Source organism: Cladophialophora immunda (assembly GCF_000835495.1).
Source record: "Cladophialophora immunda strain CBS 83496 unplaced genomic scaffold supercont1.5, whole genome shotgun sequence".
Lineage (NCBI taxonomy): Eukaryota > Fungi > Ascomycota > Eurotiomycetes > Chaetothyriales > Herpotrichiellaceae > Cladophialophora > Cladophialophora immunda.
This window is the reverse complement of record NW_015622545.1, coordinates 2,096,960-2,123,976: the sequence shown is the minus strand read 5'-3', so window position 1 is coordinate 2,123,976 and position 27,017 is coordinate 2,096,960. Positions and strand designations below refer to the sequence as shown.

At 53.4% G+C, this 27,017-nt stretch overlaps 5 protein-coding genes across 5 annotated transcripts; 2 read left to right on the top strand and 3 right to left on the bottom strand.

The window, feature by feature from the left end:
- Positions 1-682: 682 nt before the first annotated feature.
- PV07_08942 (uncharacterized protein) lies at positions 683-1,930 on the bottom strand (the record flags this gene model as incomplete). Its single annotated transcript, XM_016396158.1, has 2 exons — positions 683-1,845; positions 1,897-1,930. 2 exons carry the CDS (start codon positions 1,928-1,930, stop codon positions 683-685), a joined length of 1,197 nt encoding a protein of 398 aa, XP_016246014.1.
- A 12,032-nt stretch (positions 1,931-13,962) lies between these two features.
- Positions 13,963-16,221, top strand: PV07_08941 (uncharacterized protein; the record flags this gene model as incomplete). Its single annotated transcript, XM_016396157.1, has 3 exons — positions 13,963-14,132; positions 14,197-14,767; positions 14,842-16,221. 3 exons carry the CDS (start codon positions 13,963-13,965, stop codon positions 16,219-16,221), a joined length of 2,121 nt encoding a protein of 706 aa, XP_016246013.1.
- PV07_08940 (uncharacterized protein) lies at positions 15,956-18,899 on the bottom strand (the record flags this gene model as incomplete). Its single annotated transcript, XM_016396156.1, has 4 exons — positions 15,956-17,403; positions 17,547-17,906; positions 17,982-18,111; positions 18,236-18,899. 4 exons carry the CDS (start codon positions 18,897-18,899, stop codon positions 16,338-16,340), a joined length of 2,220 nt encoding a protein of 739 aa, XP_016246012.1. The 3' UTR covers positions 15,956-16,337.
- A 3,422-nt stretch (positions 18,900-22,321) lies between these two features.
- PV07_08939 (uncharacterized protein) lies at positions 22,322-24,505 on the top strand (the record flags this gene model as incomplete). The annotated part of the gene is made up of 4 exons (XM_016396155.1): positions 22,322-22,365; positions 22,400-23,068; positions 23,121-23,214; positions 23,279-24,505. 4 exons carry the CDS (start codon positions 22,322-22,324, stop codon positions 24,503-24,505), a joined length of 2,034 nt encoding a protein of 677 aa, XP_016246011.1.
- Positions 24,506-24,507: 2 nt separating this feature from the next.
- Positions 24,508-26,903, bottom strand: PV07_08938 (uncharacterized protein). The gene is made up of 6 exons (XM_016396154.1): positions 26,370-26,903; positions 26,229-26,323; positions 25,964-26,158; positions 25,287-25,908; positions 24,851-25,223; positions 24,508-24,783 (listed from the first exon to the last, which is right to left on the bottom strand). Exons 1-6 carry the CDS (start codon positions 26,758-26,760, stop codon positions 24,714-24,716), a joined length of 1,746 nt encoding a protein of 581 aa, XP_016246010.1. The 5' UTR covers positions 26,761-26,903; the 3' UTR covers positions 24,508-24,713.
- Between the last annotated feature and the right edge of the window lie 114 nt (positions 26,904-27,017).

Genomic DNA, 27,017 nt, shown 5'->3' with positions numbered 1-27,017 from the left:
CCCCACCTTTTTGACACGACAAGCTTCACAGGCTTTTCTATTCGCCTTTCGGTGCGAGCGTCCATCAGAGCTTTGTTGAGATATGAATGTGAAATTGACCATCGCGCACTGCTTCTTTTGGTGACAAATGTATATAAGGCAAAGTCCGAGGGAGGTTTGGGCAGTCGGATATGCCGAAAAGTCTTGGCTTGTCGGTGGGGAGAAGGGGAGGAAACGAGGGGAGGGAAGCAAGCGAGGTGGCAACGAAATCCTCAACGCCATTAGGAGAGCACCTCAAGTCAGGGCAGCGTGGCAAAGAGCAAGCACTAGTATTTCTCAAACGCTTCAGCTTAGGAATATACGCCAAGTCTGTCTCCCAAATGCATCGAGATGTCATGAGAAAAAGTATAGGCCCAAGGTACATGAGCCAAGGCACATTTTCTCAGCCTCAATGGTGAACTCTTTCTTTTATGATCTCTCGCCAATGCAACACGGGCATGTAGTGGAGGACTGACTACGTGCATAAAGTGGCCATCGACGGAATTATAGCAAAGTGAAACACGAAAAGCACTGGATTAGATAGAAACGACTTCAGGGGCGCCGTTCGCCCACCTAGAACGGGCAGCCGATCGCTCAATGAGGCGGTCTGGACGTTGCCGTGGTATATGCTCGTGTATTGTGTTATTGAGAACTACAGAAACCTTTACAACTCCGTCGCCACTGTGCTCTCGATGTTCTCCGGATAAACCAATCCACACTGCTTGCGGACCTCGTCCATAACCTCCATAATTACGACAGACTCGTCTAAGCTTTCGTATATTCCTTCTTTCCTGCCTTCTAGAAGTGCCATCCCTGCTTCGTCTGCTTCCCAGAACATACCATATCCCTCACCCTCAGAATTCATGCCAACCAGAGGATAGCCGTTATACCAGCCACTCCCCTTACCGGGGCCAGGTATTGGGAATGTCTTATCTTCAACAGTTCCATCGGCAAGGATAAGTCTTGTTCGATTAGGTCGCCAGAGTGGTGGCCACACTTGTAATTCACCATTCTGGCCCTGTATGCGAACAGCAGGCCCGCTCGTTCCTTTGCCGTCAATATTGTTTGACACAAGGAAGCTGGTGGTTGCAATAGCATGTATATCCCCACCCAACTGGGCGTCGCGTGGGAAGCTAAGCAGAATAGTGGCTGCTTCATCGACACCTGTAGCTCCATATTTCCGTACACTGGACAACACTCGAGGTGGCTTACAAGTGTCCCCGGGCTGTGTCGTGTATACAGATTGGAATATCCAGGTTAATGCATAGATCCCTGAGTCGAGAAGGGCGCCACCTGCCAAGTCGGGGCTAACCATACGGTGCTCCTTGTGGAAGTTCTTTTCTAGCTCGAAATTCAAAGAGTTGTCAGCAAAGGCCCTGATGATGGTGCCCAGCTTTCCAGAAGTGATGGTATCACGGACATAGATCGACAAGGGAAAGTAGCGAGTCCAGAGGGCTTCCATGAGGAAGAGGTCCTTCTGCCGAGCTAGACGAACGAGTTCCTTCGCCTGCACCGCATTGACTGTGAAAGCCTTCTCGCATAGAACATTCTTTCCAGCTTCGAGACAGAGTCTGACATTCTGGTAATGATGGGAGTGGGGTGTGGAGATGTAGATTATGTCGACGTCCGGATCTTGAGCGAGATCGATATAAGAACCGTACGGCCTTGCTGTTGGGGGAGCCTTGACTTGCTCAAGGAATTCTCGAGCACGCTGAACGCCTGAAGAGCTAGCTGCAGCCACGACAGTATGCTTCACTGTGTATACATCGCGAGTCGCAGGGTCAACCAAGAGATCTTTCGTGAATGTTTGCGCGATATTTCCCGTAGCTGACGGGTATCAGTGAGAGAAGATCAAATGTAGCGGGAATTGAGCCATACCTAGGATTCCCCACCGAATCACTTTTACAGTCATGTTGTCTTGTTGCGTGGCTCTTTCCCGACGCCTCTCGGTCCGTCCTGGGAGATATACTGATACTAGGCTGCGTCGATAGTATTTTTTTTACAATCTATATGTCCCATGTAGCATTAATGTTAAAGAACTGACCATGCCATACCCTCACATTTGGTTGACACTTAGCCTAAAAACGGTAATACTTCTAATACGGCTTTACTCCGCTCTGAAAACCCAGACATCACAAAATCCGACTACAAGGGGAGAGGTTTGTCTTGGTCCATGAGGCTCCGTATTTGGGGACTCGGGGCGCCTTCACACACTACTTGGAAAGCTTGAGCATTGTGCCATCCCAACTGAAGTGGCGTTCCATGTGGCGCACAATATGATCCAATAGGAATTGCGGGATGCGTGCCCCAACTGGAAATCCCGGCGGAGGAAATTTCCCAGAGTGGGTTTCCGCCTCTAAAGATGAACATACGAACGAGGAAGGACATGGTCATCGCGGAGGAGATCTAAATGTGACAACTCCGCAGTGAAACGACCCGGATAGTGAGATTATAGCATTCAGCCTCAAACAAAAACTATCCACAATCGAAGCCCCAGCAAGACGCCAGTCGAACCTTGTGCTGAAAAAGAGATCTAGACGCCCCGTCTATTACAGCGGGATTACTCGAGGGAGTAATTTCACAAATGGTAAGTAATCCCACTCTGGGGTTAAGCGGAGTGGTTTTGTGGGAAAGGCGGAGTACATGGCCTGGGGGCAATGGCAAGAGCAATTCTGCTTTGGTCGAAAGCTCTAAATATGACCCATTGTATCGCGGTGGGAGCTATATCCTCCACAAATTAATGCATTTCGATTCAACATAGCCAGTGAATCAAGAATCTATAGAACATTCATCTACACTTGTTATATCCACTGATCTTGTCACACTGCACGACACTCTGCTGAACATCATGAAAGAATCCCGAGACTCAGGTGAAGGCGGTACCATCATGGTTGAGCACGTTCAAAACATGGTCAAGAATGACAACGTTTCACACGTCGACGACAATAACAATGACCTGTTCAACGCTGCCAAGTTGGCTACAGAGGCCGAGCATAATCTCACCCTTATGCAGGCCCTGAAGCTCTACCCCCAGGCTGTCGGATGGTCCGTCCTCGTCTCGGCTGCCTGTGTCATGGAGGGCTATGACATGGCAGTCATCGGTCAATTGTTCGCACAAAAATCATTCCAGCAGCATTTTGGAGTTCCCGTCGCAGGGGGCTGGCAAATCACCGCACTGTGGCAGATTCTCCTGGGGAACAGCGCGTACATTGGCGTCATCATCGGAATCCTCATGAACGGCATCGTCTCGGAAAAGATTGGGATGAAGAAAACAATGATTGGCGCGTATGTCGCCATAACCGCCTTCACCTTCATTCTCGTCTTTGGTCAGAGCAAGGCCCTGTTGCTTGTTGGCCAGTTTCTTTGCGGTATCCCATGGGGCATCTTCAACACAACAGCGCCGACATATGCCTCGGAGGTCTGCCCAGTGGTCCTTCGTGGGTACCTTACGACCTTTATCAATCTGACATGGGTCATTGGACAATTGATCTCTGCAGGAATCTTCCGCAGCGTTCAGGGCATGGAAGGCAAATGGGCCTATGGCATTCCCTTCGCGATTCAGTGGGTCTGGCCAGTACCTCTACTTATCGGTATGCTCTTCTGTCCGGAATCGCCATGGTGGCTTCTCCGCAAAGGGCGTATCGATGATGCAGAGCGCTCTTTAGAACGGCTGTCTGCCGGGAGCGACACCAAGAAGACCATGGCAATGATGATCAGAACAGACCAAGAAGAAAGCGCGGTGGAGCATGGCTCATACCTGGACTGCTTCAAGGGTACAGACAGACGCAGGACCGAGATTGCTTTCTGGTCATGGGCGATTCAAGTTTTCTCGGGTATTTCCATGAATCAGTACAACACCTACTTCTTCGAGCAAGCCGGCGTGGACAGCGAGACAGCATTCGACATCAGCCTGGGCTACTATGCGATCGGCTTCACTGGCACAGTTCTGTCATGGTTTCTCATTACCAAGTTCGGTCGCCGCAGCATCTTCATTGTTGGGTTGTCTATCATGGCCCTTCTCATGTTCGCCATCGCCTTTGCGGCCCTCGCGCCCGCCTCCAACAAGCCGTCGATGTGGGCGCAGTCAATCATGCTGGTCATCTGGGTCTTCATGTACGACGTCTCCGTCGGTCCACTGGCTTTTTGCATCGTTAGCGAGGTCGGCTCAACACGGCTCCGCGCAAAGACTATCGCTATTGGGCGTTGCTCCTTCTACTTTTGGTTCATTATCTTCGGTATTGCAACACCTTACATGTTGAACCCCGACGAAGGCAACCTGAAAGGCAAGACGTTCTTTGTCTATGGTGCCACCTGCGTCCTCTCGGCCACATGGGCATATTTCAGACTTCCCGAGATGAAGGGCCGCACCTACGAAGAACTGGACATCCTCTTCCAGAAACAGATCTCGGCTAGGAAATTCAAGAGCACACATGTCGATGCCTACGCCGACGTCACCATCGAGCCCTCCAAGACAGGAGCCGTGTGATATTCCGAACCCGAAAGCCGGAAGCGTAACAATGATTATTATCTGACGACCAGTGACCTATAATGCTTCTTACATATACGGTCGGTGTCTCCTGCGGATATGTGAAAAGCGTACCAAACGTCGAGGAGGAGCCTGGTGGTTGCGAACTCCAACAAGCCAATGAGTTCGACGGGTCAGTGGGGGGCTTGGTCATTCAGACTGTCAACGCTTGAGTTTTTGGTACATAGGTAAATACCAGGATGTCAAGTACAGTGGATACATATCAAAAGGCTCGTTCATATCTCCCTTTATCCTCTCCTCTGTCTTCCAGCTCATTCGGTACATAACTTTTGTTACTGTGTGCCCCAGTCATTCTTTGACCACAATATATTTGCCTATACCGAAAAATTGAGCTCGGCTACTCTCCCCTGGGCCACCTTGATCCCAGAATCTTCAATGCGAAGTCGATATTGCGGGCTGATCGTGGAGCAAAGAGTCCTGTTAAATGCCTCTGCAATAGATATCTACGCGAGTAGATCCTCTGGTGAATTATTATAGCTTCGTATGATTCACTTTGACTGATATGGTACCCCTGAGTTAAAAAGACATTATCATGATCGTAGTTTTGTATTCTATATTAGGCCTTCTTCGCACAGCCGGGCATGAGGAAATGAACGACCTACGTGATAGAAGTTAAGAATAAGCTCTGGGATCTATTAAAAACAGGAAGGTATTTGTGATCATGGTCGATCTCGCTCTCGAAGTGTCTTGCTGTGCCATGGGCAAATTTGGTGGCAAGTGGATGTATCCATAGAATTTGAATTATATCAGGAAACCAGAACTCATGGATCACGCTCTACCATAAAGTACAAACGACATCGGGTTATTGTCTCAACGGCTCTAATTAGTATTTACGACGCTGCAATCCAACAACGAGGTTGCCCGCGTTCGAGTTGAACCGCTCTTGCGTTTCCAGCTGGAAGCCTTCAGGCACCACACAGTCGTAGAACTTGGCAATGGTAGCAATGAGCACGGTCTGCTCAAAGTATGCAATGTTCCTTCCGATACACGCTCTGGGTCCCGTGCTGAATGGTAGATGGTTGTTCATCATGCGGCGCCTCTTCTCCTGATCGTCGGTCATCCAGCGATCAGGGATGTACTGGTCGGCGTTCTCAAATACGTCCTCGTCTCTCAGTAGGGAATACGTGGGCACGGATACCGTAACACCGCCAGGAATGAACTTTCCGGCGATGTGTCTCCCACCTTCGGGCACCACGCGGGGAAGACCAAAGGAGCTCGCCGGACGAACCCTAAGTGACTCTTCAATACACGCTCGTAGGTATGGTAGCTTCGAGCAGTCTGCGTATGTGGGTATTCCATAACTAGGCAAGGAGGCATCGAGTTCTTCTCGCAGCTTCTTGAGTACGTGGGGGTGGGTGTATAAGAGAAAGATTGTGTTTGTCAGGGCAGCAGTTGTAGTTTCCGTTCCTGCGTTCATCATGGCAGAGCACTCGGCGATAATCTCGCCGAATGGGAGGTTCAAATTTTCGCCCTTGCTATTCTGCAGGAGTCGTGTGAACAAATCATCTCTGTCCGGATCCTTGAGGCGTAATTTGGTATTGTGATAGACAATGTTCTCCCAGTCCGTTCCGGCCTTTTTGTAAGGATGGCTTTTGGCAAGAGGTCGTGTAATTGGTAAAAGTGAAGGGTTCATGGCCAGGAGAGTATTGATGATTGTTACATCAAGGAGAGATTTGATGAAGGGTACTTTATAGATAACCCCGTCAGGGGTTTCGGCATCCAGCAGGTCATCACCGCGGCTGAGACAGTTCAGCTTCGCTCCGTACAACAGCTTGCCGAAGAAATCGATCGTAAAGTAATTGAGATATAGTCTCATGTCGAGTTTAGTGTTCGTGTCCGCCGCTCTGTCAAGCTGTTCCCGCAAGGTTTGTAACGTTTCTACCAGGAGGGGCTCAAATGCCACCACCGTCTTCGCCGCAAATACGTGCGCGAGCATCTTGCGTTTTGCCTGGTGCTCAGACTTATCTCGAGCATCGGCGAGGTTTCGGTGTGCACCGGCTCCTGCATCGTACCACGCTTCCTTCATCATGTTGGCTCCGTGACCGTAGATTTGGTTCGGCGCCTCCGGGTGGAGAATCGATATGTGATTTGGTGCAATGCGGACATGAGTCCCAAGCCGGGAGTGCGCTTCGTGCACCGCTGCATAGTGTTTCTGCTGTATATTGTTCCAAATGCGCCAAAGAGTGCTGTACGCGGCAAGGGAAGGGGCAGGGAAGTCTCGTAGCTTGTTCGGGTCAAGTATATAGTAGAAGAATGGATAGAAGACAAGCCCAACGAGTCCCAGACCAAGGACAAATGGTAGCGCAACGAGTATCATTGTGAGAACTCGAATGTCAACAGGCAATCATTTAGACTGGACTATCTCACGCAATGTCATGTAGCTCCATCATGATGTCTCTCAAGTATGCAGTCCTTTATAACTCGTCGTGCCATATGGCGTGTGACTGTGCGCAGTCCAACGTGCTCAGACGAAAATCAATCAAGCGGTGACAGTTTCCTGAAAGAGGCATTCCGCAACTCCGCATGGGGTATGTCTGGGGGAGGGGCCACAACCTGAAATGGAATGTTGGCCCTTTGCGGAGCGGTCTATCCAGTTCTGGTGAGTTTACCATCATGACTGAAGCCAACTCCACAGCAAGTCGTCTGGTGGCCTGATTGACAGCTTATGTGCTCGGAGGAATACCCAATTTATCGTTGCCGATGCACACATCTCGAGATAAGTCTGCAACGCGTTGACCTGTTGCTGACATGCGAAACACACCTTGTGGTGGATACATGTGCTGAATCAATCCCGCTGCTTCAGTCAGGATCGATACGTGGTCCATGCCAATCACTTAGTCTAGATACTCCGAGTTTTTCCATTCATGTGAACTGTACAGATGAATCACTCTCCCGCAGAACCAACTGTAATGTATTTCTCATTCTGTCTTCTTCGTAATGCTGGCGCCTCGCAAAGAAACTACGAGGCTGACGAATCTCCGTGCATGTTGTATGTGTGGTTACCGCGCAGTTTGCGCGTCTACCAAGTGACACAAGACAGGAAATCCGGTCCAGATAACGTCGGCCGAAAAGTAGTACCACTAGCTGTTCAATTACGAGGTGGGCGTACCACTTCCAATACTGAGACTTCCATTCCTTGAACGTTTTATGACGAGTAGAAACATTTGACTCAGGAGCCACCCTTGTCCTCTCTACGCTTCCTTATGACCAGTCGGCTTTATGCTTCCACGAGCTGACACCACCATCCACCAATAAATCTTGGCCAGTCGTCCAACTGCTTGTCGAAAGGTAGAGGACAGCCGGTGCCAGCTCGTGGGGGAATCCCACGCGCCCAAACATCGATTCCTTATTGAACTGCTTCGTGAGATCTGGGAAGACCTTCTCCACTTGCAAGAACATGTCCGTCCGCATGGAACCGGGCGAAAGCGAGTTGACTCTGATCCCGTATTGTGCCAACTCCATCGCCATAGGCTTGACAAGCCCACACACGGCCGCTTTCGAGGCGGTATAACATGTAATTTGCTGTACGTAGGTGCTGATGTGCGTTGCGACGGATCCGATGAAAACGATGTGTCCCATCGGAGCTGAGTCGGCGGGCTTCGGCTTGCCCAGCTTCTCCCACTTCCTGACCATGGCGTTGGCGCACGCTTGGGCGACCAAAAACGACCCTACGAACTATTTCGACAGGATTAGCTCTTGTCTGGTCAATGGATGGAAATGTCTCACGTTGGCGTTGAATGTTGTGCTTAAGTTCTTATCGGTAGTAGTGAGGAAGGGTTCGTCCGTAACGACCCCAGCGGCATTGATGCTGTGCAAAACGCGTTGTCAGTCTCTTCTTCCTCACCTCGCATACTATCTCATTAGAACCCACTTTATATCCACGCTGCCAAATTCCTCCTCAATGATTTTCACGGTTTCATTTACTTGTTCTCGACTCGTCACATCGGTCTTGAAGTATTGTACCTTTACTCCATTCTTCGTGGCCAACTGTTCCAATGACCCTTCCTTTGGTACCCCAACGTCTAAGATTGCAATGGATGCACCGGCTTCGGAGAGAATTTCGGCAAAGGCGAAACCCAACCCTCGAGCGCCGCCGGTTATGACGGCAGTCTTTTCTTTCAAGGAAAACTGAACTTCGTCAGCAAATGATTCAAGTCTCGCCCACAAGCAGCTGACTTACGTGGTTCATGGTTGCGACGGGACTGGCGTTGGACTTCCCTGTAGCTCTGCGACTCTCTTTATCGAGATGACCGGTCGAGCCGATATATAGGGATCCCAGTTCTACGGCGAGACCAAACCCCGCAATGTCGTCAAGGAATTAAAGGCTATGTAACCGGAAGCCTCTTTCGTCTTCAGCTTCTTTGATGCGGACATGTCCTGAAAAGGCAATTAACTCCATATGGATTGGTTTATGGTGGCACCAACGGTGGATTTTCGACAACGGGGACTTCTCCCGCTAATTAGGTGCTGGTTCTAGACAGTGAGAGAAGGCACAAAGCAACCGGCTCAGAATGCCTGATGGGCGATTCCACCGCAGTATGCAGGGTTTTGACATCGAAATAAGCAATGATATGGCAGGGTGCTCAACGTTTAACGGTTCTCAGAGGGCAAGGGCCTTTGTTCAGCGCTGTGAGCTGCCCGCGCGCTTAGATCTCTCGTCTGTGCCGTGATACGCCTTGGAAGAACATGATCTCGTTAGCCAAGATGCCAGTTTATCTTGTCGTCAGTCCTCGTGCACTTGCCGGAGACTTCTTGAGTCACGTCTGTCTTGAGCATTGTGCCCCAGTCAACTCCACACTCATATTGGCATGGCACACCCCAATTGTCTTCGGCCTCTTGCACGGTAACTAGAGCACCTTGCACCATACCGAACATGTCCCTGGAGGCTGCCCTAGGAGCCCCATCTATCAGGATCGCCAATTTTGACCCAAGCAGTTTACCTGCCATCTCGGTCCCTTGCCAACCGCCTCCGACTCGCACGTTCAAGACCAAATCATCTTCATCCCAATAGTAAGCATTTCCATCACGTCCTAGTCCAGCAAATTGATCCAGGAAGATACCGCAGCATGTCAACCTCAATCCCCTGTCATCCCTTGGCACCGGCGTGAAAGTCGGATCAATGCGCTCTTCTTGCAAGAACGAGCGCGGCGCCCACCGGTAACCCTGGATCGTCAATTTTGGACCGTATGTGAACAGCAGGCCAAGAGGAACATGGTCCAGCATCGAGAGACATGTCATCATCCTCTGCTCGTGTCCTTCGACAGCTAGAATCTCCTTGACAGGAAGGCCCAACATTTGAGCGAAGCAGATGATCTCATCACCTCTCCAGCTCGTGCGCCGAAGCCGCATCGCGTTCCACACATTGATGAAGAACTCGCAACTTCTGTCCCTGGCCCGCCGGATACTTTGCAGTAGCCCGACCACGAGCATGAATTCGATCGGCACCATGTTGAGCTCAAAGCGTGATGCGTTGGTTTCCTCGTTGACCTTGGACACGGCCGAGGTCACGTCCATCACGCCGTCTCGGAATTCAGCAAAGAGCCGAGATGCAAGCACGCCCTCCTGCAATGTCCAGACACGTCGCATCCACCCAGATGCGGCAATCCGCGCGAATGCCTCGTAGACAGGCCGGTCGGTGTACGTCGTGCCCCTCAGCTCTGAATCCACCACGAGCACCTGCGCAGCTCTCTCATACGTCTGCGTCATCAACATGATGGCAGTTTTTCGATATTGTGTGTCCAGAGGCACACAGAGCGTATCAATCCACAAGAGTTTGGTGTCTGCAAAGTTCGGAAGGAGGTTTGCAAAGTGTCTCAGACGACAAGTGGTGACCGAATTCGCCTCGAGGTTTCCCATCCCGTCGCTCCAGACATGTGAGATCGCGGTATAACGCGTGCCGGAGCGATACGGGATCAGCCTCACCCGCGCAGACTCGTTTGTGAGAGACTCGAGGCTCACCAACGGGTAGCTGCCTTGTGCCAGGATTTTGCAGGCCGCTTGACCGGTATCCTCGATTTGAGGGCAGTGGCACTCGGGCTCTAGATGTCGCGTGCGGTAGGTGTTCCTGTCAACGTTATTCACGGCGCATTCCTGCTCGCTGCAACGGCCATGATCCACCATTTCCTTTCTGCGGATCGTCACGGCGTAGCAGAGCGCGTTGACGGACACCAATCTACTGAGCCGCGGCAGATCACTCGGACACCAGCCTCGTTCGGTGAAAAGCTGCTTCAGCAGCCGACCGGTAGACCACTGTTCGGCCCACAGCCTGATCGAGCCTTCGCGAATGTCGGAGGCCACCATGGCCCTGCTCATCATCTGGGGCACCGCAAACTCCAACGTGCAGCCCAGCACAGTAAGAGAGTGACCAAGCTGGAGAAGCATGGGACTAGCTTCACTACCGTCGACGAGGCCGGCGAGGAGACGCCCTTGCAATTTGGTCGCCTCGCACAGGGAGCTCACCATGCGTATCTTGTGCGCCTTGGACAAGGATTGTCCCCTCTTGAGGAATCGGCACACGAGCACGCTCAAGTGCGCAGTGTGTAGCTTGGGGCCGGTGGGCGTCTCGAGACAAAAATCTCGGATGTTGACCGTCACATCAAGCGCAGCAGACAACACTCCAAAATAGAGCCATAACTGGATGAGGGTCGCTATATCCGTTTCGCTTCGCCCATGGGCCCTTGAGGTGAAGTCGAGGCTCATGAACGACTCGGCATTCCAGCCGTGCCTCCGAGGGAAGCCTTCAAGTTCGGATGTAGTTACGGAGACCTCGACATCTTCATCAACGAACAAGGGTATTTCAGGGTGGGTGAAGTCTTCTGCACAAGGAATGTGATCCATGAGTATGTCTGGAACCGGGCGGCACGCGAGGAAACTTCGGGCATGAATTCGGCTTGTCGACGTTCAAAGTTGGGGCAATTTTCGAAGAAACCTGTTGAAGGGCATTAGCAACGTTTTAGGCGCTCTACCCCGATTTCAAGTCTCCAATAGAGACATCACCCATGAATTGGCTAATCTAACCGTCCAGTCACGATTCTGAAGATTCTAAAGAGACAGCTGTAGGCAAACACTATCAGGATAGGATCCTAGCTTGGCTATGGTTCGCGCTTCTCTCCTTTGCTTCGTCTGTGCATCTAGTAGGTATACCTGAAGCCTTCCAAACCCTCTATAACAGTCGTCCCTTGTCTCTGCTTTCTATTCTGGACGAAGAAATAGGTCGAGGTGGTGCAGACAGAGAGGAATGTCATGCAAGCAGCCGTGATGCAGGTATACAGGCCCGGCCTTGAGGAGAGTCAGCATGCTGAAGACAACGAGGCCACCATTGGTGAAGCGGCAAAAGGCTTACCTATACTGCGGCGCATCCTGACTTCTGAAAGTCAAAGAGCCGACTATACCGCCAATACCTCCGGCACCGACAATGGTTGCAGAGCAGAAGGCACGTCTCCACACGCCTCGAATGTTGTTGGCCTGGTATGTTAAACTTAGAGGAATGTTTGAATTTGCCCCTCCGATGATGAGAAAGGCCCCGAAATATCGCACGCCGCTCTGCTTTGCATATCCGAGAACAACGACCCCGATCACTTCAATGACACAGTTGAACAGGAGAAACGGGGTGCGAAGCCCAATTCGGTCGGAGATGACGCTTTCGACCAGACCGAGAATAGAAGCAAAGACGTAACACTGGGGACGAGCGATTAGCAACGTGGTAACTGCACACTGTCTCAGCTGAATACATGCTTACCGGCGTGCTCAGACACTGAGCTGCTGCCTCTGAAAATCCGAGCCCTTGTCGAAGTACAAGAGGAAGGAAGTATGCGGCGGCGTATGTCACGACCGAAGTGAGACCAAAGTTGGCGGCAAAGAACCAGATCTTCCAGTCCAAGGCGTTCTTCAAGTACGAACCCAGTTTGAATGGGGGCGTTTCGACATCGAGGCGGTCTTTGTTGATGCGGTCGATGACAACTTTGATCTCGTCGTCTTTGAGAAACTTCCAGGATTTGTGTGCGTCTTCCGGGAAGTCGACAATGAGAAAGTAGGCTACAAGGCCAAAGGCAATGGTGATGATGCCTTCCATTAGAAAGATCCACCGCCAACCAGCATGGCCTCCAACACCATCCATCTTTGAGAGCTGTGACGCTGTTAGCATGATCAAAGAAGCTCCGTGTGGTTGGCAAGACTTACGCCATAGGCAAGGATACCTCCAAAGCCAGCGATGAGTGATCCCAGAAGATAGAAGGCAGCATTGCGCTTTGCAACCTCGGCTGGAGAGAAAACCGTGAGAGACTGAATATGGTTTGGTTGATGGATATTCTTACCTCTAACATACCAAGTGCTAAGCAGATATGCACAGCTCGAGAAGAAACCCGCTTCGAATATTCCGAGCAGGCATCGCAGGGCGAGCATGGCATGCCAGCTTTTCACCAGTCCATGTCCCACAATGACCAGACCCCAGGCAACAACGATGGTACCCAGGAAGCGACGAGCTCGGAGCTTTCTTGCGATCGCTGTCATCGGCGGCTGAAACGAGATATAGAATGGGAAGAAGACGAGAATCAAAAGAGTCTATTGGATCTCTTGTTATTACTGTCACTCTTTGTCACGCCAGCCGGCTGTAAACTGACATAAGCATTTCCTTTGAGGTCGAGATCTGTTCCCATTCCAGCCACATATCTTTGTGCATGGTTAGGTCTGAAGCCGGGACAAGAGGACCAGGGGATGACTTACGCATTCTGGTCACATTAGCAACGAACTCATAGATCGGGGGCGCACTCACAGGAAGATTGACACGATCGATCAACGAGGCAGTGTATAACACACCCAGCACCATGCAAATTCGAAGATCGATCTTCTTCTTGATCTGTCTCACCTGGCGCGGGTCAGGGGTGTTGGCATCTTCGTCGAAGTCGCTCAACCTGTCCTGATGCTCCGCCTTTGCAGAGATGTCCTTAGCGGAAGATGTCATAGGTGCTGCCATTGTGTACTGAAGGTCTGGATGAAGGTCGAAAGCACAGGGAGTCTGGGGAATGTGCTGTACATAACCCCTACTGCTATACCTTCAATGCGGAGCCCCAAAGCCTTTTTGCGTGGGGAAGCCATGTGGAGAGCCCTGTCCGTTGACCATGTCGTACGAGACCGGCTATCTATGTGTACGTATGAGCATAAAGTCCTCTCTTGGCATGAATAGATGGTATGACCGCCCCATATTCTTGAGATACCCGTGGCTATCTAAATTTTCAGTGGAGGTATTGGCCGAGTCCCGGCCTCGTCTCCGAAGTGGGTCAAGCCTGGTCTCAAGCCGATATCGCAAGGTTCGTCCACAGCCGAGGACAACCACATACTCATTCAGCAGAGTGGCAGACACATCCAGCGCGCACCGGAGATGAACCCACGGATAGGCCAGTATGTCAGCATCTGAAATTACCGAAAGAGGGAAGAAGAGGCGCGCTGGAAGAGCCTGTATTCTCTGTCGTGCTCGGAAAGTGCGCTGCGATGCGGTGCTAACTGGCATTCCTTGCACCAATTGCCGCCTGGACTCGTTGGCGTGTACTGTTACCAAGAGCAAACGCCACAGGTATGTATCTGAAGGCGCTAGTCGTGTAAAGCTGGAATGGCAGCTGATACATCATTTTCGAAAGGGTATCCAAGGCGAGCAAGTCTGGAGTTCATACCTCAGAACAGGATCAGTTGATCGTGGATGCAACCTCGCATCAAGAGGGCCCTTATGATCCGGAGCACAGCGCACAAGAGACGGTCGTTGCCACCTATCCAGGCAAGGCACAGGGTTGCGGTCATGGAATCACCACACAGTCGCCTGCAGCGCAAGCTCCTCCCACAAGCTCGAGTTCCTTGGAAGCTGCCATCACTCCAGCCTTGCCGGCCTTCATCAAACCCCTCCCCGATACACTAGACTCAGCGGACCTGCAATATCTGCACGCGAAGGGTGCTTTGTCACTGCCGAGTACGCAGTTCCTCGACGTGTGCATCGCGCGATATCTGGAGTTCACGCATCCGCTCCTTCCTCTATTGGAGAAACGCCAGCTTCTGTCGATTCTTGCCCGCGAAGAAGGCAATGTCGACCAGATCAGCCTCTTGCTGTTCCAGGCGGTCATGTGTTCGGGAGTGACATTCGTGGAGGATCAGTGGATAGCCCGAGAAGGCTTCGATTCCAGACAAGCTGCACGCCGTGCGTTTTTTGGTCGGGCGAAGGTACGTTCATGTTGTCCCTAATCCCCCAACATTCTTTCCCGACGTCAACCTTAGACTACTAAACTGGTTGCTAGGTCCTCTTCTACTCTAATATAGACCTGGACAGGCTCGTAGCATGTCAGGCAGCCGTCCTCCTGAGCACATGGTACCCCGGAACAAACGAAAAAGCAGACCCATGGTTCTGGACTGGCACCGGAGTGTCCTTGGCCTACTCGATGCAGCTGCACCTCGAGCCCGACGAGTCTCAGTTTGATCTGTCGGAGCAACATCTTCGCCGTCGGGTGTGGTGGTGTGCATTTGCACGGGATCAGAAAGTTGCGCTGGCCTTGGGGCGCCCGCACAGGTCCACCTACTACAACGTGGGAATGCTCACAGCCGACGATCTGGCCGAAAAATTTCAGGCTTCGCCCAATCTCTATCCACCAGAGACGAGGAGATTCCTCAGCCTGACAGACAACCAGCGAACACGCGACACATTGGTGAGGTTATGTGTCGAACACAAAAAGTTATGCGTGTGTATTGCTTCATTCGTCTCTACAATCTTCAAGTGCCGTCAAGAGATGAGAAACCGAGGTCAAGGGAGCCAGCAACAACGCCAGCTATCATCACCTTCTGCCCGCCTCAATCGCTGCACACAAGACTTTGCCCGATGGTATCGAGAAATGCCTGCCGACCTGCGCTACAAGGCGCATGCTGCAACGACAAATCGAGAGCCCTTGGACCAGCCTCGTAGCCTGGCAGTACATATATCAACCGTGCAAGTTCTCTATCATGTGGCGGTCAGCGCATTGTATCGACTCAAAGCACTGTCGCCCAGTTCCACCTGGCGAGATAGCCAGGAAGAACTGGATGGCACCTCACAGCGTCTTCTGCGTCACACCGCTTGGGAGCTTACACGAATCAATCAAGATCTATACCAGGCCGGCCTGATGCCATACCTCTCAACAGGAGCGGTAGGAAGTGTCGTCTCCGCGGTCGTGATACACCTCTTGGACGTCAAGGCGCCAAACGAGACGGTACGGCGAGCGGCAGTGCACGGGATACAACTGTGCAAACAGTTTCTGTGGGTACTGAAAGACGCTTATGGCACTGCGGTCGATGCGTTGAAATACTTGAGAGAAGCTGAGAAGCAGGATGCTGGTATGGTTATCAACGAGGTCGCCATGGACGATGGTTCAACTCGGCCTTCCCCTCCGAATGATTGGCAGCCCAACGGCATGTGGCTTTCTACCATGCTGCACAATTCCCCTTCCGCACCGTCCGGGACGCCGACAGCCCCTGCGCTGGAAACTTCTCCCTTCAAAGAGGATGACGAGATATTCTGGCAATCGTGGATGGAGAGTCTATCAAACTATGATTTTCTTGAAAGTTCAAACCCGCCACTGTATGATCTTGGTTTTTCATCGAACGACGGTGGTGCTTTCGACATTGGAAATGGTTTTCCAGGGCCTTGACGGAGTGCATTGAGGTTGGGAGAGAACTGTGAGTAATGACCACGAGACACCATGGTAGTCGAGCGGGACTGCGTCAAGTATGCGCAGTGAGCAGAAGGGTCTTCGAGTGATAGCCACTACAGCTGAAACACACAGCCCATAACGTCGCCGAACTCGTTGGAGCTCAGCTTCTCACCAGCAGTTCGTCGGTTCACCGCGTGGAGAGTCTTGAATGTTTCCGACCAGGAGACGCTAACGGCGTCGCCATCATCCCAAGAGTCCGTGGCATGATCACCAACGGGGAGAACTTCTTGGTTGTGGGTGGTTTGCTGGACATTTGAAGAATCTGCTGGAGCAAAGAGTGTTTGCATCGGCGTCAAAGGACTAAAAGCCCTCGAAACGCTCTGTGGGGACGTCGGTGTTTCTGGGAGAATGGCTCCTTGTGTGGCATCGAGTTGTCGACCACGCAGACGTCCATTCGATTCATCTGCCGGCGGTGATACTAAAATTTCACTTCTATCTCCGGAAGAGTCCATGAGTTGCTCAGCCTCATGGGGACCTTGACCTGTCGTTGTCCACACGTAAGGGGAGGGCGCTACAAGGCCCGTCTCAACACCTCCTTCGTCGAGTAAGTGACCTCCAGCAGGCTCCCCTCGATTGGACTGGTCGTCCCGCCGTGACAGCGCTCCATCATGCCCATCTAAGGACATTAAATGTTGACAGTCGCCCAGACATTCGGCGTCTCTCCCCGGAGAGAACGGGACAGGTTGCCACGTCTGCTTCAGAAGAGTGGTAGTACTTTCGCTTGGACCTCTAATATTCAGTAAAATCCCAACTAGTCTCTCAGCCGGGATGTGCACGGCGGAGGTTTTCGTAAAGAACCGCTGCAGGAGGTCGAGTTGGCGAGAGACTGAGCTGCGCGTACTTTCGTTCTTGATATTCGGCGCGCTGCTCAAGAGCACGCTGGCTGCCAGGGCCCCTTGTTGAAGTGCCAGAGGCAAAATCGCCCCGAGTTCGAACTGCTCGACTGATTCGGAGAGTAAGGATGCTAACTGCATCGCGTGAGAGAGCGTGAGACTGGCGATCGAGGCGGCAAGTTGGTGGCAAGTCGTGGCCGCATCCAACGGTGATAGAATGTTTTGGAGCGACTCCTCGGAGCTCAAAGGGCGGAATAGCAGAATTAGGACAGCGTGGTATTGCTGGCTAGAGACAGACATCAGTTAGTCATCCAGCTTTGCTAACGATCCGTGGGTTGCTTGTGCGTGTGCCACATGAAATGTGTTTCAGAGAGTAAACCATTGACCATTGCTCGTGACAGGGCGAGAGAGTGCTGCTCAGATACGTACTGAAGTAGAAATAAACTTGGAGGCCCCGAGTGCTTGGACTGCTCGGTGCTCCATCGCAGGTGGCTCGGCAGACTGGCGTACCAGCGTTTTAACCGGGTGTGCAGCCGGGTGACACGGCAGAAAGGATCCTGGTCCCCAGGGCCGTTGTCCGCACAGTCGTCGTCCTCGCGGTCCGTTGCGATCCCCATGAGCGCCAGGTGGGCGTTGTAGATCTGCAAGTCCACGTCCGCGCCTTGGGGCACGAGCAGGCGCGAATTGCCACGGAGGTGCCGGGGCCACGACACAAGATCCCCGCGTGATGAGCCGTTGGTGGACGGCGCGGGCGTGAGCTCGAGGCCATTGTCGAATACACTCCAGTGGCTATTTGGCAGGGGAATGGCGCGTTAGCCACGGACGGCGAAAGGGGGCGTTGAGTACAAAGGGGCCACACGTTACCTGTGAATCAGACAGGCGGCGCGCAGCGTCATGCGCTGGACGATCAGCTCGTCGTCGGACACGTGCATGGACAGAAGATCCGGGGCGCCGCTGCCCGCTTGGATGTCGTGGATCATGGTCAAGGCCGAGTCTGGGGAGCGAGGTTCGCGTCAGCAGTGCTTGGTCTTTTCGTTTTGCGGGGCGCTAGGGAAAACGGCATGGGCGACGACAGCGTAGCGTGTGAATACAAACACGGAAAACATGTAGATGCGTACCTAGGGCGAGCCGGGCAGACTGGTCCCGGCCGCGCTCGCGCTCGAGGAGGGCGAGGATCACCACGGCCTGGACCTGGGCGAGCGTCCACCGGTTGGAAATGCTGCTCCGCGGCGGCAGAAGGCCGGCCACGTCTCTCAGGTCGCGGTGCAGCGTAGAGTCGTGGTCCGGCAGCAAGAGCGGTGCCATGTCGGGGCGCGAGCGGTCGGCGCGGCGCAGGCCCATGGCCAGCACGGCGAGATGCAGTTCGGGCGAGTAGAAGTGGCGGCAGGGGCAGTAGCGGCCCGACGACGGCGAGGCGTGGTGGTCGTGGTGGTGGTCGTGGTGGTGCTCCTCCAGACCGGCGAGGAAAGCCGCCTGGTGGACGAGCCGGATGCACGCGTTGAACCGCTCCCAGAACTGCGCGAGGAGGTAGGTGTGCAGAGCGGCGTCGAGCCTGGCAATGGTGGCAGAGATTCGCTCAGCAGACTGGGCTGAGGCGTCGGCCCACGAGGCTTGGTAGAGGTCGAAGGCCGGGGTCAGCGGCTGCGTCGCTGTCGTCTGGCCTGGGCTGGAGGGATCGAGGGGCGAGGCGTCCGAGTCGTCGTTCAGGAGTCGAAAGAGTCGATTGGCATGTGTTTCAGTCTCGGCCATGGCGCTATCGGCATGGCTGGCGGTGGATGGCATCTTTGCTGTCGCTATAGTTGAGAAGCCAGACGAGGGTCTGTGTGTTGCAAATCCATATACCCGAGTCAGTCGACGATGAGTGCTTTGCCCGGGGAGGGCTGGCTCCACGCACCTCGATCTCCATGTGCCACGAGCGGATGAACAGTGGCGGCGCCGATGAATACCTCTGTCGTCGCCGATCCTGGCGTGTGTCTGTGGCGTGCAAGGTCAGCATTAATGTCTGTCAGCTTGTGCTCAGCTACCGGCAACTACGCACCTTCATCCGCCCGAGGCGTCGGTCTAGGGAGGGAGTGTGGCATCTGGTTTCCGGCGTGTCGAGCCCATGGCTGATCAGAGATGTCATCAAGTTCACTCGGCGCCTAGGGGAATGGATGCGCAGTCGAACAATACAATGCAACACCAGCCAGAACAAATCCCAGACACATGGGGGGCCAATATCCGCTTAATGAAAGCAATGAATGGCCTGATGCCTCCCCGCAGCTGTGGAAAGTTACGAGGTACTGTGCCCGATGTGGATCGAGAATGCTTCTTGATAGGGCCCGAAAGGGCTGGGCGAGACTTGGGAGCGCGTTGAACCTCGGCCAATGCTATTTATCCATGCTCTAACGACCGCCCAGACCTAGTTCATCTACGTGGGCATGGCTTGTCTATGGTTGTGGTCTGCCTCTGGTCCCTCCCACGAGCCCTATAGTCGAGCCTTGCCCGAGAGAAGACCCTGCACCGCCTCCTGTGTCAGTGGGACATACCCGGCACCCTCCTTTTCGATCCAATAGATTCTGTCTCGGCTACCCGTGGGTAATGTAAAACCTGTCGCACACATATACATCAGCATGGTACTCTGGCTTTACAATGCGAGCGATACACACCTTCCTGTCGAAGTCCCGTCTTGAGCTTTTTCATGATCAGCGACACTCGGTCTGCGCCAGTGTCGCTACCGGTGCCAGTCGGTCGATCGGTGACCAGCACTCGCAGGAATCGCGGCACCGCATACGCAGGCAGAGCACTTGCGTTGGTCGTGGTCCATTTCTCGAGCTCTTTAACCGTCTCCAGCTCTCTGGCGGACGGCTGGTCAGATCCAGGGCCACTCTCGCTGTCGACAAAGGTAATGGCCGCGCAGCCAAGCTGTCCATCGTAGCCATACCGGTTCATGGGTATGGCATAGACATTGACAGAAGCGATGTTGGGGTGTCGACTCAGACAGCCCTCGACTTCAGTGGTCGAGATATTGTGTCCCTTTGCACGATATGTGTCTCCAAGCCGATCATGGAATGAGATATAACCCTCCTGGTCCTGTTGGGCGACAGTCTGTTAGTTACGAGTAATAACAAGACGGTGGAACGTCCGCTATTGTGGATTCCCTTTCTCAGGAACAAGTGCTCAGACAACGGCGACTCACCTTCATCATTGCATCCCCCAACCGGAAGAACTCGTCTCCCTTCTTGAAAACATTTCTCAGCACCTTTTTCTCGGTGGCTTCCTTTCCTCCTTCGCCCACGTAGTCGTGCCGCCGCTGGACCGGAGGCACGATCCTGCAGAGCGACTCGCCAATCTCGCCCTCTTGGGCTTCTATACAGAATCCCGTTTTCGGGTCCCGCAAGATATCCCCCGTCTCAATATCAGTTCGCACAATGTAAAATCTGTCTTGGAAGAAGTTGCGCATAAGAGGCCCCCAATGCGCAACTTTACCAACGCCTCGATCGTTCTTGTTTGAGTTGAGGATAGATAGCGTGGCCTCACTTGCCGAGTAGTACTCAACGATCCACGGGATCCCGTACCTCTCACGAACGGCACGCCATACTGTTGGCGCCAGACCTAGGCCAAAGGCCAGATCCACTCCATGGTCCTTCTCATCCGGAAATCGAGGATCAGGGGGAGACTGAACGAGATAGCGCAGCAACTCTCCAATATACAGAATAGCATTCGCTCTCGACCGCCGGACGTCTGCCCAGAACTCTCGTCTTGAGAATTTCCGCGCCAATATAACGGTGCCAGATGTTGCAAACGTCGCCGGCAAGGCGGCAAATCTGCCCACGTTGGTATCAGTCGCCCTTTTCGAAAATGGAAGTCAACTCACGTAGCTGTGCCATGGAACATGGGCAAGCAAATATACCATCTCCGAAGCTTGTCCTGCATACCGGGATATCTCGTTGGGCAGGATCCACACAGGCTGTAGCCGGCAGGCCAGATCAGGGCTTTGGGCAGGCCCGTCGTCCCTGATGTAAAGAGATACTGGGACGCGTCGGAGTGCAACACTTTTGGTCTTGACGATTTTGGAAAATCCCCCATTTCCCGTGTTGGCTGGGGCAGTCGTGAATGATCCAAGAGAGCGATGCCCCGTTTGGTGGACCAGGAGCCCGTCGAGGGGTAGGTTTGGTGGTCGTACAAGATAATCTGCCCGAGTGACGGACACGAAGAGTCGCCCTCAAACCCCTTCGCCCCATCCTCCAACTCAAAGGTCTGTGCGATGATGTTGCCCAACTCGAAAGTGGTGACGAGCATCTCGGCCTCGCTCACCTTGAGGCAGTGCTTGATATGGGCGCCCGTTATCGATGTGTTGATCGGAGCTGGGATTGCGCCGAGTTTGTACAGTGCCCACCACATGAACATAAACTCAGGGGAGTTGTTGACGAACAGCCCGACGACCATGCGGTTCCTCACACCGAGGCGCTTGAGAGCTTCTGCACAGCGCCCAATTTCCTCCCTTAACCGCCTGTACGTCCAACTCCGGCCTTCAAACACAAACGCTTCCATATCATCGTTCAGCCCGTGCGTGGAATGCAGCACATGATAGAATGACCAGTCGTCTTCTCCATGTATCTTGAAGAGCTGCTCGGCGTATTTCTGTAAACGCCAACCGCCACGGATTTGAGCAATGTCGCTCCCAATCGAGTATTTGCCGTCCAAGTACATGCCCAGAGCAGTGGTGGCAGCCGCCACGGCGGCGGCAGTAACGAAGGACATGTTCACTGACTTTGGCACATCTGTCTCCCTCAATCCAACTCAAAGATGGTCATATTGAGACTTTGCCTAGGACAGCTGGCTCCTCTAGTCATGGGCCAAGACACCCCAGGGCGAAAGTACCGATGTTGCGTGGGGGACGTTAGATAGCCAGGGTTATGTAAAGCATCCGGCTACAGTGTTGGGGTATCGTGGGGATCCAGCCGCTCTCTGCTTCCTCGGACCATCGTGCGGGTATAGGACCACTGAAGAAGTGGCTTCTGGATTTGGACCGCTTGGCTGTGAAGCTGGCGCTTGGATGGCTTTTGCCTCCAGGGAAGAAAATATGTGGCACGTAGGGGCTGATTAGCCGGAGCGGACGACGACACCTTTACGCCCGACCTTCACACTGTATTGGTAACAGTGCACAGCAACCGCCGTGAAATTACGAGCGGCAATTCGAAGTGTTCATTTTGCCGCTAACCATGGAGCTCACTTCGGGCATCAGGCGGCTTCTTGTCGCGAACAGGTGAGTTGGCGCCCTGGCCTTGTTGACGGAAAAGAGATACTGAGATCAAGGCAAGAGGAGAGATTGCCATCCGCATCATCTCCTCCGCACGCGAACTTGGGATCCATACCGTCGCCATCTATACCAAGGACGACGAGAATCATGCAATCCATGCGGACGAAGCCGTCTGTCTGAAGCTGCCAGAAGACTTCATGAACGGCAAGCTCCTGACACAGCTGTGTCTCGACCACCAAATCGATTCCGTCCACCCGGGATATGGATTCCTCTCAGAAAATGCCGATTTTGCTGAATCGCTGGAGACGGCGGGGATCCGCTTCATTGGCCCAACGCCAGAGATCCTGAGACGCACGGGTGATAAAACGACAGCTCGTGCGCTGGCAGAGTCGTGCAACGTCCCGGTGTTGCCTGCCCTAAAGGAGCCAATTGCTCACCTGGAAGAGGCGTCTGGGTTTATCAGCGCGACTGGTTTCCCCTTGATGATCAAGGCCGTTGATGGCGGTGGAGGCCGCGGTATCCGATTGGTATCCAGTGCTGAGCATTTGAAAGACGGGTTCGACCGTGCTCGAGGAGAGTCCCCCGGAGGAAAAGTCTTCATCGAGAAGGCTGCCGTTGACGGATACCGGCACGTGGAAGTCCAGATCATTGGTGACGGCCGTGGACAGGTGGCACATCTTTGGGAGCGCGAGTGCAGTATACAGCGAAGGTTCGTTGCGCGGGTCTCAGCCATCACGCTATATCCATCCTGACATTGCCAGATTCCAGAAAATGGTGGAGCTGGCACCCTCGACCATCCAAAACCGCGAACTTATCGCAACGGTGATTGAGAGCGCGATCAACGTGGCCAAGTCGGTAAGTTGACGGCACTTCCTAAGGGTTTGGTTTGGTTTCCTTCCCCTTGCTAACTGGACAATAGATACGATACAGGTCTTTGGGGACATTCGAATACCTCGTACACGAGTCCAGACCAGAGTTTTACTTCCTAGAGGTCAACCCACGACTTCAAGTGGAGCACACTGTGACAGAAGAAATCACGAATGTAGACCTGGTACGAGACCAGCTGCTCATCGCCCAAGGTGCGACGATTGACAGCCTGGGCTTGCCCTCAAGAGAGGCGACCGCCTCCCCACAGAACGCCCCGAAGAGAACAGCCATACAGCTACGCGTGACGGCCGAGGATCCCGTCCAGGGTTTCACTTTGAGCATGGGTCGAATCTCGCAGTTCCACTGTCCTGGCGGCCGTGGCGTCAGGATTGAGACTCATCTCAGTGGCACTCGAGCCACTGTAGTCGGATCATCTTTCGACTCACTCCTTGCCAAGGTCATTGTGAGCACCTCGACGCGAGAAGAGTCCAGGCGGAAAGGCCTGCGAGCTCTTTGCGATCTGGCTATCCACGGAGTAAAGACCAATCTGCCGGTTCTTCTGGGCACGCTTGCCTCGGCCGACTTCCAGAAATCTGCCTGCTCCACCACCTGGCTGGAAAAGAACCTGCCTGAGGTGCTGAAACTCGGCCAGGGTATGGAAGCCTCTACACGCTCAGTGAGGCAAGTGTCCGTCACAGGAACATCCGGCAACGAAGCCGGATCCTCTACGGCTGGGGCTATCGGCAACCCCTCAAACATCCTCTTCAAGAAAGGCGATGCATTCCGAGTGAAATTGAGTGGGCTGTTGGACGGTGGCCGGAAAACCACAGAAGAGGAACATGTCATTGTTCTCGATCGCATCATGAACAACGATTTCCCCAACCTCATCGCCGGCGACGTGTCCCTTCTCTCCGGGTCCTCGGAAGCAAAGAAATTCACCGCGAGCTTGGCCATCTCGACTACGGGCTCCAATCTGGCGTCGTCGCATCACCGCAAAGGCGACCCTTCGAACCCGAACCACGTCGTCCTGCCATTCGCCGGGGTGGTGGTCGAGCTCCTGGCCGAGGCTGGGGACGAGGTGCAAGAGGGCGAAGTCCTGATGGTAGTGCGACAGATGAAGATGGAGCTGGAGGTTCGAGCGCCAGCAGCTGGCGTTCTGACCTGGGTGTGTGATGTCGAAGAAGGAGAGAATGTGGGCGAAGGAATGTTGGTTTGCGAATTGGAGCCTCGCAAGGAGAAGACGCCAGCTGGCGCACTCGGGTTGGCGGCAAAATTATAGCACGATTTTGTAGTATTCCTTCTAGTGCTACAAAAAACACATATTAGACCTGTTCAGTGCTTGCCAACTGAAATGCGAGTTGTCTATCGTTCAGGTCTATACACCATAACAAGTAATGTATAGATCGTTCGATTGATCGCTCGATGAGCCCAATATGAATTCACACAAGACCCACCGACTCATCATCTATCATCGGTTATGTATCGACTCACGCGAACGACGGGTGAATTCGACCTGCAGCGCGGTCTAGAAGGCGTTGTGGAAGGACATCGGCATATCTGACAGGGTTAGCACGTCAACAGCAAAACACCCCCCTGAGCAAGAGACTTGCTCTCTGGAACTTACATGTGCAAAGCCCATTCGGCGACCACTCGCCTCGTGTGTGCCGGATCTATAATTTCCTGAACGCCAAAAGCGTTGGCAGTGCGGATGGGGTTCATAAGTCGACGATATTCGTCTTCGAGCTGTGTATACAGCTCCTTCTTCTTCCCAGCCTCTTCGGCCTGTTTCAATTCCCATCTATGTCCAACCTCGATACCGCCGTCCAGAGGCAGACTTCCCCATTCTCCACTAGGCCACGCGACGGACGCCATTGGGTCACGACAAGCGACCATAATGCCACCAGCAACGCCGTAGACTCTGCGGGTTAAGACACTGAAGATGGGAATTGTGGTTGAGATATAGGCCTTTCCCAGCTCAACTCCCCAACGCATGGTCGCTGGATTTTGGCTAGTGTCAGTAACCATATCTCCGTGAATGGGCACGGGTTTCTTTCTCTCACCTTGTTTCTCGGCCACGGTGCCAATGGCGTAGCCGGGGACATCGACGAACTGAACGATGGGCAAATTCATCACGTCGCACAGCTTCAGATGGCGCGTGATTTTCTGAGAACCACCAGCGTCAAGCGCACCGGCATTGACTTCGCAGTTGAGCGAAATCACCCCCACGGGATGCCCTCCCAGTCTGGCCAGGCCGACAATGGCCGTCCTGCCCCAGAGGGGTCCGATCTCAAACCACGAGCCAGCGTCGAAAACCGTCTTGATGATCGCGCGGGCATCGTACATACGTTCCTTCCGACGAGGAATGGCGGTTCTCAATTCCTCACTGACTCTCGCAATCGGGTCGCTGGCAGGAAGCACGGGTGGTAGCTTCGAGTGGCCACAGTTCGGCAAGTAGGAAAGAACCCTCCTGATCTGCTCAAAGCATTCGCTTTCGTTCGCTGCGAGGTTGTCTATCGTTCCATTGAGACAGTGGATACCCGGACCACCTAGTTCGCGCAAAGTGAGTCCCTCTTCGAACGTGGCTCCTTCAACAACTTGCGGTCCGGCATTAAACAGGCTTCCAATATCGCCCGCCATGACCGAGAAATGCGAGATGACCGCGCGTGCAGCACCGATCCCAATCTGCCATGCGGTCAGCGCTTGAATGGACACGCCCAAGAATCGTCGAGAAGCTTACGGCTGGGCCCAGCACGGCCGCCAAGTTCGGAATCCCCTTGTTGATGCCCTGGACCGCCGGGATGAAACCTGGCACACCTGGCACGTACGACCAGCCATGTGTCTTGATGGTGCTCACAGATCCGCCGCCCGAAGATCCGTCTGTCAGCTTGATAATGGGCATATTCAGCGCCACTGCTAGCTTTTCCGAGTATACCTTGAAGCAGTATGTCAGCTCGCAGACTTTTTGGAATCTCCCATGGTTGTCTTCATGTGAAGATACTTACGGTTTTGGCAGAAATAGCTCCGTCCGCATGTCCAGCTCGAATCGTATAGTCGTCCGCTGTGATGATGACCCTTCTCCCGTCCAACAAACCAAAGCCTCGGCACGGTCAGCTGGAGACCGATTTGCTGCGATGTGCGCTCACCTTGGAGGTTGTTCGTGGGTTGAAAGGACACTGGTTCCTCATCACGAGGGCCCGTCTGCTTCCATTCCACTCGCCCGCTGGCACTACCAATTTCCTTGAAGCTGCCCTTGTCGACCAGTTGCTCCAAACGTTCTCTCACCCATAGCTTCCCCTCACGTTTCTGCCTCACGTACCCTCGATTGGACAGGTCGGGGGTGTGAGCGATTTTGCTGAGCTTTTGCAGGTTCGAGAGCACATCAGAGTAATCTGCCGGTGGGCCGGCGCTTCTTGAAGTCTTGGAGCGACGACTCCGTGCCGAGTTGGGCTTTGAAGACTCATCCTGTGACCCTGCTACGTGTTGGACGACTTGTGCAAGACGATCTGTTGGTGCCGAGTCTTTTTTGGAACTCATTGTGCTCACAATCAACAATCAATCAACACGGACAAATCTACGAAAGCAAGAGTCCCACGCGCCCTTCTGTGTTCTCTGAATCACACTGATGTACAACATGAACTCCGGCTCAGGGCGAAAGCGAAGGTCAGCTGATTTGGTGCAGGAATTTGCAGAAGGGTTCAGATGGAGTTCCATTACAGCACCTTAGATAACCTCGGAATAAATCTGGAGAGGGTAAGTCAATGGGAGAAACCTGGGCTGGGGAGTTGGAGATG

Bases quoted from the DNA above. Each gene is read 5' to 3' on its own strand.
- PV07_08938 (XM_016396154.1), bottom strand. From the start codon at position 26,760: ATGAGTTCCAAAAAAGACTCGGCACCAACAGATCGTCTTGCACAAGTC. The intron at 25,909-25,963 runs GTAAGCTTCTCG...ACCGCATGGCAG, and splicing joins CGGCCGTGCTGGGCCCAGCC to ATTGGGATCGGTGCTGCACG. The intron at 24,784-24,850 runs GTAAGTTCCAGA...TAACCCTGTCAG, and splicing joins GCCGAATGGGCTTTGCACAT to ATATGCCGATGTCCTTCCAC.